This window comes from Mastomys coucha, unplaced genomic scaffold (assembly GCF_008632895.1).
Source record: "Mastomys coucha isolate ucsf_1 unplaced genomic scaffold, UCSF_Mcou_1 pScaffold3, whole genome shotgun sequence".
NCBI lineage: Eukaryota > Metazoa > Chordata > Mammalia > Rodentia > Muridae > Mastomys > Mastomys coucha.
Genome location: NW_022196909.1, coordinates 35,423,533 through 35,434,570, shown reverse-complemented (window position 1 = coordinate 35,434,570; position 11,038 = coordinate 35,423,533). Strand labels below are relative to the sequence as shown.

General features: G+C 48.5%; 1 protein-coding gene across 5 annotated transcripts in view; it reads right to left on the bottom strand.

Moving 5' to 3' along the window:
* Positions 1–11,038, bottom strand: part of Fam13c (family with sequence similarity 13 member C) — a 109,265-nt gene that overhangs the window by 32,996 nt on the left and 65,231 nt on the right. For all 5 annotated transcript variants that reach the window (XM_031346598.1, XM_031346600.1, XM_031346595.1 and 2 more), the window contains one exon: positions 1,753–1,900. In XM_031346598.1, the coding sequence (XP_031202458.1) occupies positions 1,753–1,900 (148 nt within the window). The remainder of the gene's footprint in view (positions 1–1,752; positions 1,901–11,038) is intronic.

Here is an 11,038-nt window from a genome sequence, read left to right as displayed (position 1 = left end):
AGAATTAAAAAAAAAAAAAGCATAGTCATCTCGACATTCAAAAATTTTAAAAAAATCATCATAAAAACACCCAAAAAAGCATCTATATGCAACATACAACAAATGCTAAACACTCCATGCTGGATACTTGAACAGCTGGTTTCAAACATCCAACAACTCAAAGGTTAGTTTATATTCGCTGCAGACTTTCTGTATATGTTGCATATACTATTTTTTAGAAGTAGACCAGATCCAGAGTTGGCAAAGAGCATTCATGGACTGGACCTAGGCTCCCCGCACATATGTAGCAGATGTGCAGCTTGGTCTTCATGCTGGTCCCCCCAACAACTGGAGTTGGGGCAGGCGGGGGGGGGGGTGTCCCTGACTCTGTGGCCTGCCTGTTCCTCTAACTCGGCCTGTCTTGTCTGGCCTCAGTGGCAGAGGATGTGCCTAGTCCTACAGTGACTTGATGTGCCAGGGTGGGTTGATACTCAGGGCTCCTCTTTATCTGAGAAGGAGAGGGAGGATGGGAGGAGGAGATATGTTGGAGAGACTGGGAGGAGTTGGGGGGGTTCGATCCAGATGTTAAATAAATAAATAGGGAAAAATACAAGGTTGAAGAAGAGGGGCCACCCTGTCTGACAATCTGACTTAAAGCACTGATTGGGCCACTGACTCAGTCAGTCTTCTACCTGTATTTGACCCAAACACAGTGGCCAATACAGGAGGGGAGCTAACCTACCACCCAAGAAGGCCACCAATTGTCAATGACACGTGGCCACAGGGAAGTCTTTGGCCACATACTATGTCCCACTAGGCCTCGGGGTCCTCTCGGCCACGAGTATTATTTCACAATTCACTTCAGTAAGTTACTATCGGAAAATGCATAAACCAGTTCCCTCATCATAGGAATGTTAAGTAACAGGAATAGCTACCCTTAGCCACTCTTACAAGCACTGTTCATTAAAACAAATTCCAACACTGCAGATGACCATTCGGCCTGCTCAGAGCACGTGAGATGTTCTTAAACACAAGTGTGTTAAAGAAGTGTGTGCTGAGTCGAATTGCCATTTGCAATCTCTTCCTCCAAGCCCTGGAGATTACCGGCCTCTCCTAGCGCCAGCTCCTCTAAACCCTTTGAGGCACCGCCCCCAATCCAGGGAGCAAGCCTCCCGCAGATTTGTATAGAGACGGATAAGCTCCCTCCTCAGGTAAATTGCTATTTCCTTCCTCTGGAATCCTTTCTGAGAGCATTAATTTACCTTCGGTTGGCTAGCCAATCAGCCGTTCCTAGGATTGAAACTAAAAAAGAAAAGAAAGAGAAAAAGAAAAATAAACAAGAAAAAAGAAAAAATCAGACCAGGAAGAAGCCAGAACAAGGATACATGATCGGAATGAGCCAAGAGCTGATGATCACTCATCCCTGCTTACCTAACATCAGTTATGCAGAGTGGGCAGAGGAGATAAAACGCCCCTGGACCTCAGTATCTCAAGAGCATGCTAAGTTTTAAGACAATACAGACCGTCTAAGTCGAGTAGAGTACATGACTCCACATCACAGAGCAAGCAGAAAAATTACAAGAAAGTTGTAACGGATGCTTCCAGCTGACTCCCATTTAATTTAAGAAAGTCTGCCTCACAGCTAATCCTAAATCCTCCCGTTCTCCTAGTTGGGCTTTGATGTTGCATCATTTCAGTCGTTGAGTCCCGGCGGAGGCTGAGCGAAGTGTCTCCTGAGTACCACGCGGGACATCCCCAGACTGTGCCTCTTACCTGCAGGATCCGCGCTGTCGGTTGGCACACTCTGCGTGGGAGCTGGGGCCGGGTCCTTAACTCCGTGCACCTGGCCATCTTCTTCCTGGGTCGGCAGAAACGCGGAGCACAGACCGGATTCGAGGGCTTGGAGCTTCAGCAAGGAATTCTGCCAACAGAAGCAGAACATGAAGCCAGCTAAGCGGATGCCTAACACACAGCTCTGGGGACTGCAGCTCCCCTGCACCTTCGTCCGGTGCCTGGCAGGAAAGGGGTCTCGTCTGGGCTAGCTGCTGCTGCTTCGGGGAGAAGAGATGCTGGTCCCCGAGTCAGATGCGCAATGGTCCTCATGCAGCTTCGGTTTCTGGCTCCTTAAAATCCTAACGTATACGGTTTATCCGTGACACACACGGGACCTGGGATTTCGTCAGCAAGAGACACTGCATCTGGAGAGCCAATCTCAGAAGGTATCCCGCTTCACAAGTGCGAGGGTTTTTACGCTCCTCCGCGCAACTGTTCATTCACTGTGCTGACATCAGGAGCCAGACATTAGGCCACTCCCAGGCTACCATTCATAAAAGCCACCGTCCCTCCAAGGCACAGACTGCCGCAGACCGCAGCACACAAAGAGTTACAGCTGCAGAGGCGGCCTGGCACCTAGGAGGGGCTTCTGAGCTCCTTCACCCAGCGTTACACCATGCCTTCTAAAGTTACTTCTCTTGCAGGGTGGGGGGATGCTGCAGCTGCCTCCTCTGGGGAACGGAGTCTAGGGAGACCAGCCCCTGGCCCCTTTAGCCTAACTCAGCTACTCGAAGGAGAGCAATTGCTCCTCTGCAGCCTACAGTACGATCTCCCGCCCACCCTATTCGTGTCGCATTTTTAATTTCTCCCAGGTTCTTAGTAAGGACAAGTCATGCAGACTGACGCATTTCTGATGCAGCAGCCCCCGGCAAACTGATTCCCCTGGCAGGTGAATATGAATCATGCCCGAGTCCAGCCTGGGCCCTTCCAGGCCACAGCGGGAGACAGCTCAGCAGGTTACAGGAGCAATTTCCGCCCACCTCCCTCCAGCTATGGCAAGGGCAGCCATGGGAAGCAGGGGCCCGCTGGTCCTGTTCCCTACCCAAATCTTCCAACATAGGCACTCTTACACTGCTCGCCCCCTCACATATGCCACACAGGCAAATGCCGGAGCACCCCACTCTACAGCTCCACCCCTGCCTGGCCCACATAACCCTCCACACACGCACGCACACCCCCTCCCACACACACCTTGCTTCCAATACCACTCACACACACATACTCTAACATACTCTTAACCCCCAAATGCTCATACTATATACATTTTCATGCCAACCTCAACCCCCACTTACATACCCTATTCTACAAGCACATCCCTTACTCTACCTACCACCCCCATACTAACATGACCCCCCACTTTTCCTCCTCTTTCACACATACACCCCTATTTCTGACTCCCCCCCCCCCACATCCTTCTTCATGCACGTCCAATACCATCACATCAATCTCTGTTCCTTCGCATCGTGCCTCTAACTCACAACACTCTGCCTTATAGGCACTCCCGTATGCCTACCCACCCATCACCTCCTCCCGCATCACTCTCACCCTCTACCTACTTCTCCCAGATGCTTCTATCCACTGAGCTGACACCACAGCAGTGTTTTTTACATGATGCCCCCCCCCCCCAGGGATGTTTGAAACTTTCTCAGACATTCTGAAGTTAGTGAGCACCTGAGCAACTCAGGTTCCCTCCTCCACCAGGCACAGATATGCTCACGAGCTGACATGAGCACTGTTCACCCTCAGAGTTGATTCCTAACAGCCAAAGCAGCATGACTTGAGGAGTAGATGACTTCCATGGCCCTCTCCTCCCTGCTGGGACATGTCTCCAGCAGCTGAGAGCTCTAGGTTGCTGAGAGGAGAAGCGGATAGGGCAAAGGCACCAAATTTCTAGAAGAATCTAGCCATTAGTCACCAATCAGCTAGAGGACCCCAATCAGCTGGAGGTAAGCAATCAGTTGGAGGACCCCAATCAGTTGGAGGTGACCAATCAGTTGCAGGACACCAATCATTTGGAGGACACCACCAATCAGTTGGAGGACTCCAATCAGTTGCAGGACACCAATCAGCTGGAGGTAACCAATAAGTTGGAGGTAACCAATCAATTGGTGAATACCAATCAATCAGTTGGTGAATACCAATCAATCAGTTGGTGGATACCAATCAATCAGTTGGTGGATACCAATTAACCAGATGTTGGACACCAATCAGTCAGTTGTTGGTAGACACCAATCAATCAGTTGGTGGACACCAATCAGTTGGTGGATACCAATCAGTTGGTGATAACCAACCAATCAATTGGTAGACATCAATTAGTTGGTGGACATCAACCAGTTGGTGGACGCCAAGGACAACTTCAAGGAAACTCCCCACCAGGAAATCAGAACGGTCTCTTCACAAGCACAGTAAGTGCACTAAAGAGCTAGCCAGTGCCATGGAACGGTGATATGATGGAGCCCATGCAGGAAAAAGCATGGTGAACCCTGCATATCTTAAGGATACACATACCATGTTACACAACCTCGTTGTCAGGTAGGCACGGGAAAGAATTGAACTCAAAGGCTTGGATAGTTCTGTGCACACACACATCTGTGGCGTTTCAGCTTAGAGGTGTTACTGGCTGAATTTCGTCTCCAAAGTTCCTCTACTGAAGCTCTGTTCTCAATGTGACTATACTTAAAGACGGGGCTCTTAAGGATGTAAATAAAGTTCAAAGACCCCCTAAGCATCAGAACGCAACCCAGCCAAACTGATGGTCTGGTAAGAGCCAGAGATCATGGGGACATTCACAGACGGAAGGCTCTATGAAGCTCCCATTTAAATGCAACCATGGTCAAGCCGAGGAGCGAGGAGGAGAAACTAGACAGAAGGTACTTTGACGTTGAATTTCCAAACTCAAGCCTGTGAGAAAATACATTTTTTTTTCGCTGTTTAAGCTGCCCAGTCTGTGGTACTTTGCAATGGCAACCCCTCAAAGACTAATAGCATGTGACAGAGCCCAAGGGTCCACAGGTAAATGAATGGGATGCTCAAGACATGGATGACCTTACAGAGAGCATTCCTCAAAATTCAAGGGTCTGACATAGGCTACCACAGAGTGAAAGGAACCAGCCACCAAAAAAAAAGATAAATCCTGTGTAATTCCACTTACACAGGAGAGTAGAAAACCCATAAAGCCAGGAAGCAGAACACTGATTCTCTAGGGCTGGTTGGGGATGGGAGAGAGTTGTCTCATGGGTTCAGAACTTCAGTTGTGTGTGATGAAGGATTCACAGAAATGTGTGTGGCCTTAGTATGGCTGAGTCGTATATTTACAAAGGCTTAAGGCAGCATGTTTTTCCTATTAAATGTGTTTTACAATAACTTTTTAAAGAATTGGGTGTAAAACGGAGGTGGACATTTCCAATCCTCTCTTTAGTGGTAGGGATCTTGTTTAGCCCAGGCTAGCCTAGAATTCTGGATGATCTTGAATTTCCAACCCCCATGACTCTACCCCTCCCCCCATGAGCTATGGAATTTTGAGTGTGTATCACCATGCCTGGTTTTAGGCAGTGGAGGGAGAGAACCCAAGGCTTCCCCCACAATAGGCAAGCATTCTAGCAGAGAGATACATTCCTTTTTTTTTTTTTATATGATGCCAGCAGCCTGGCTCAGACTCCTATGTGTCCTCTTGTAATTTGCAAAGCAAAGGATGGCTTTCAGGTTCCCACAGAACCACAGGAGATGCCCACAGCGCTCTGTACCCTGCCTGACTGTGGGCAAGCATCCTGGCTATACCAAACCTTGGTTATTATTATTTTTCCATCAGTAAAAAGAGACAGACATAACAGTAGTGAGTTAGAGCCCTGCTAGGAGGGCTTCTCCCAGGTAAACCGAGGGGAGGTGACACTCTCTAAAGGCAGCAGCAGGTGGCCAGCACTCCAGGACTGGGCTCTGTGTTCAGGGTGGATGTCTCAGCTGCATCGAAGAGATCTGGCCATGTGGACAAGTCACATGAGGTACCTACTGTCCCTGACTCTACCTCCCAGGGTTTCACTTCTGCACCCCACAACCAGGAACCTCGCTCTAAGTGACTCTGGAGTCCCCTTCCATTGAATGGGAAGAAAACCAAGCATGCACGTATACGGAGGATGGAGGTGCAGAACCTGGCACACATGGGTACCTAGACTTGGGTCTGGAGCAGAACCAACAATCAAGTTAGAGGAGCAGCAAAGGGATGTCGGGACACAGAGGTACATCAGGCCCTAACTGGGTGTGTGCTCGGACGCCACAACCTGGAACACAGCTGGGAGTATCCAGGGGTTGTTGTTGCACTACCTTCTCCCTCGTGCATGCTCATTGGAACAACTCTGAGTTACACAAGACATCTACTTGCAAGGCTGGGTTGTTCTCTCTCTGAGACACTGGAGAGAAAGAACCAAGCATAAAGAAATGGGGAGCTGGGCAGTGGTGGCGCACGCCTTTAATCCCAGCACTTGGAAGGCAGAGGCAGGCAGATTTCTGAGTTCGAGGCTAGCCTGGTCTACAGAGTGAGTTCCAGGACAGCCAGGGCTACACAGAGAAACCCTGTCTCGAGAAACAAACAAAAAAAAAAAAAGAAGAAGAAGAAGAAGAAGAAGAAGAAGAAGAAGAAGAAGAAGAAGAAGAAGAAGAAGAAGAAGAAGAAAAGAAAAGGGGAGGAGGAGGACCAGGAAATCTGAGCAAGGCAGAAGGGATGGACGTCAGCCATCCAGAGAAACCTCTAAGCAGAAGGGAAGACAACTGCTGGGGACCAAAGACAAGACAGTAGAACGGAAGGATCTCAGAAGCCTTTCTGTCCCCACCACGCACCACCCCATTCCCTGTCACTCAGCCCCACAGCTCTCCTCTGTAGAGTCCTCCTCACGTGGATGGGTTTGTATCACCCAGTGTCTTAGGACCCCAGGGTAACAGTGCAGAGACTGAACGGTGAAAAGCCAACGCCACCATCACATACATGTCTGCCCAGGGAATGCTGGGAGATATCTAGCCTATCCAATCAGGAGCACTGTAGCGCTAACCCAAGGAGCCCCGTGGACACGTCCCTGACCTGGCAGGGTCTGTGCAGATGTGCTAGCCACAGTGATGCTTGGATACTCAAGGCAAGAGCCAGACTTGCGTGAAGACTAAGAGACTGATATCAGGTTCTTCCTGCCGGAGCTTCCAGCCCAGCAAGGAAACAGTCAACAAGCCAATAAATAACAAGGTGTTATTTCCCTACATCCATGCTAGAAAGCAACGGCAAACTTTGGAAGGAGAGAGTGACCACCCAGCCATGTCACCGACCAACCATGTCAGACTTGGTGACCTTTTACACAAAGATGTATGCTCCCGTCTATAGAAAAATGAAACCACATTCTTGAAGCTACACTGCCCCCCCCAAGCCCCACCCCCGTTCAGCCCTTCTCATACATGACTTGATTTCCTGCAAGACCATGGTGCCTCCCGGCCATGGCTCTGGTCAGCCTGCAGATGCTTTCCTGGGCTTATATCCAAAGTCACCATAGTAGGACACCTAAAATCAGGAGGGAGATAGCACTGTAGATAATGATGCCCTCGGGAATGATAACCAGCCCTGTCTCTCTTAGGACGCCCCCTTCCCGACCTCCTATGAGAAAGAAGTCTGCATAGCCTAGGTATGTTTTCCTAAAGTTAACGTTTCTTTTTCACACAGTAGAGCATACGCATCTTACTTGAGGAAATACTCATCCCCTCCACCCCCACCCCCACCTCTGCAACAACCGGGGTCCCACTTTAGCTGGGCTAGGAAAGAGAACACCCACATGGGTGGGTTGGTGGAGAACTATTTTGAGGTGCCTTCCTCTGGGAGTGTGCAATTAGAGAGCAGGAACCAACCATTTGCGGTTGGTTTCTAGGAAGGGGTTTTCATGGCGCCTTCCCATCCCTCTGTGTTTCCAGGAAGTGTTCGTAGATTCTCACTCTGACCTGAAACACATTGAACAGGAACCTTACTGAAAACCCGGGATGCGGGTCAGTTCCTAGACATCTTCTTACTGCTGTAATTCCCTAGTTTGCACGATCACGGACATAAACCCCCAACCCCACATACGTTCTCAATAAACACAGGAGACCGCCCCTGCTACCACATCTCCAGCCCCGCCCTCTTCCTATTTGGCATCCTCCTAGGAAGGGCCCACTGAAGTGGGCAGGGAAGCAAGTTAACTGAGCATGAGCACTCCCCTCCCTCTTCTTTCTACGCGCCAGGATGTGAACAGAGCTTCCCCACCGAGATGGACTGAACCTTCTGAAACCACAAGCCAGTCGCTTGTGAGAAGGGCTGGGTGGAGGGAGCTTCCTCTTTCAAGTTGTCTGTGTCTGGTAATTTGACATCACCACAGTGATCTACTTGTTCGTGGGCTGGAACAGGATAGCCATTTGTCATGCCGTGAGCGCATCGCACGGTAGAGTCGATCAGTAAAAAGACTGATGGGTATATCAAGTTTAGTTTTGGAAGGATGGGACTCTGAGTATCAAATTTGAAGACCCTCCAATGCTCTGGTTAATAAACTCCAAGGTTATTAAAAAACAAACAAACAAACAAACACTGGGGAATTTACAAAATATATACATTCCCCAAATCATATCATCTTTGTTCTGATTTAGGGGGTCTGGAACAAGAGCACTTTTTTCTTTCTTTCTTTTTTTGTTTTTTTGGTTTTTCGAGACAGGGTTTCTCTGTATAGCCCTGGCTATCCTAGAACTCACTCTGTAGACCAGGCTGGCCTCGAACTCAGAAATCCACCTGCCTCTGCCTCCCAAGTGCTGGGATTAAAGGCGTGCGCCACCACTGCCCAGTCGAACAAACAAGAGCACTTTAATACAAGTGCCCAAGATCTTTGTAGGCCTTGAGAAATTGTGCCCTATCTTCTGGGACACTAACCCGCCCTAAACAGTATCTTGGTTGCCAAACCCAGGCACAAACACTTTTCCTTGAGCCCCAGCACTCTGCCACCCACACTGTCTTATAGCCGTGACTTTCCCTTGGGAACTGGACCCCCAAACACTCAGAACTACAAAATATGAGGTGCACGAAATCAACAGGTCACCTCCCAATGGACTACTCAGAAACTCTCGATGCTCTTGCCAAACAAAATGGGGCTTCTTCCAATGCTGATGTCTCTAAGACAGTGCTTCTCGACCTTCCCTAACACTGGGACCCTTTAGTACAGCTCCTCAGGTTGTGCTGACACCCCCAACCATAAAATTATTTTCATTGCTACTTCGTAACTATAACTTTACTGCTGTTATGAATCGTAACCTATAAATCCGTGTTTTCCAACGGTCGGAGGTGACCCCCCCTGTGAAAGAGAATCATGGGCTGCTTTGAGGAGAAGCCCAAATTCTCTCTCCCTGTAGAGACACTGGCCTGTAGCTACTCTCCCTCGGGACCATAGGCTTATAACCCAGAATGCTTTGCGTCAGGCCACGCCTCAGTTCTCACAGTCCAGCTTCCCTTTCTGTACAGGATGCTAACAAGCTTCTCTCGCCTTCTTGCTAACAGGACTAAGAAGCAGCTACTCCCATCTAAGGAGCTAGCGTGCTGACCAAAGTATCCGAATCTTGATTGCATCCTGTTCGCACCGTTTAAAAGCCAGAAGTGACGCAGCTGCAGCGCACAGTAGATCTTTTTAGAACGGCTCTTCTTTTCAGCGAAAAGGATGACAGTCTGGGAGTGGGGAGCCCGGAGTATGACATCTCATAGTGAGACTCTTGTCCTTACTTCACTAAATTATAGGACAAGCAAATTATAGGACAGGAAATAGCCCTCCATAATCTCATATTCTGAGTCAGAGGTTTTCTAGGTAAGGCTTTTTCCTTTCTTAAACACAACATGTATAGCCTTCAGAGTACACTTCCTGGGATACATGCTAAGAAGCAGGGTGTTGTGATAAATCCACACCATTTTGTCTACATTAGTTGTCCTTCACAGAATGAAGTCCTCAGTTGTTGGCCTCAACAATATTGTCTGTATGGTTACTTTTATTTTTTGTTTGTTTGTTTGTTTTTCGAGACAGGGTTTCTCTGTAGAGCCCTGGCTATCCTAGAACTCACTCTGTAGACCAGACTGGCCTTGAACTCAGAAATCTGCCTGCCTCTGCCTCCCAAGTGCTGGGATTAAAGGCATGCGCCACCACTGCCCAGCACCGTATGGTTACTTCTTGTGGCCATTCCTGCAGGAATTTATATCAGTCTGGAAAAAAAAAAAAACCCTCCTAAAAACTAAGCTTGGTGAGCTGGAGAGATGGCTCAATGGTTAAGCACGTGCTGCCCTGGCAAAGGACCCAGGTAAAATTCTCAGTGCCAGACCAGAAAGCTTTTAACTTCCTAAAAACTCCAGCTCCTGTGAGCTCTAGGGAGGCCCCTTCTGGCTGCAAGAGGTATTGCATGCACAGACAGATCCATTTACACTATAGAATGGACACTACAGAAACCCCAGTGATCCCTTACTTGGTCCATTTTTGTGTCACCATCGATCCCTCACTGCCAGCCCCCAGCCCATTCTTATTTCTGAAGACACTACTTTAACCCACTTTCTAGATATTTCTGAAAATTGGAAACCAGTAACTCCCTTGCTCGAAAGTCCTACAAAATAAGTGAGGATCTTGTCTCATTAAGGATGATGGATCACATTGGAAAGCATTGGCTATTTCCCCAAATATTAATATTTTTTTAGAAAAATCAGAAAACTTACCATCTTCCTGCCCTGAAACTTGAGCTTGATGGCCCTAAGAAGGGCTGTAATTGCCTAACATGCAAAGAGACATGTGATGCATCCATGTGAGGACAGCTAAGCTCTAGGACACTGGTGTGTGTTTGTGAACTTCTTGGATACTGGGTTGACAGTGCTCACTTGTCTATCCAGCCTCCCTTCCACTCCGTAACAGTCCTGGGTCTGGGTATGCATGTGCTGCTCAACAAATACTACTGGGATACATAATTATTTCCTTGGGGGCAAAAAGTCCCAACAGGCAAAGCTCCCGGACAAAATTTGGCCTTAGGACCCACAGGCATGTATACACATTCACATTAAAATGAAAGAGTTACTCACTGACGTTACCTTCGTGGAAAGCCCATGACCCACGTGGTCTCTGCATTTATCCTTTTGTCAGAAAGCAACAAACACTGCGGCACGGGCTGATCCCTGACAGTTATGGAACTCAACAGCCTCTCTGGGTTCTCACCAAAA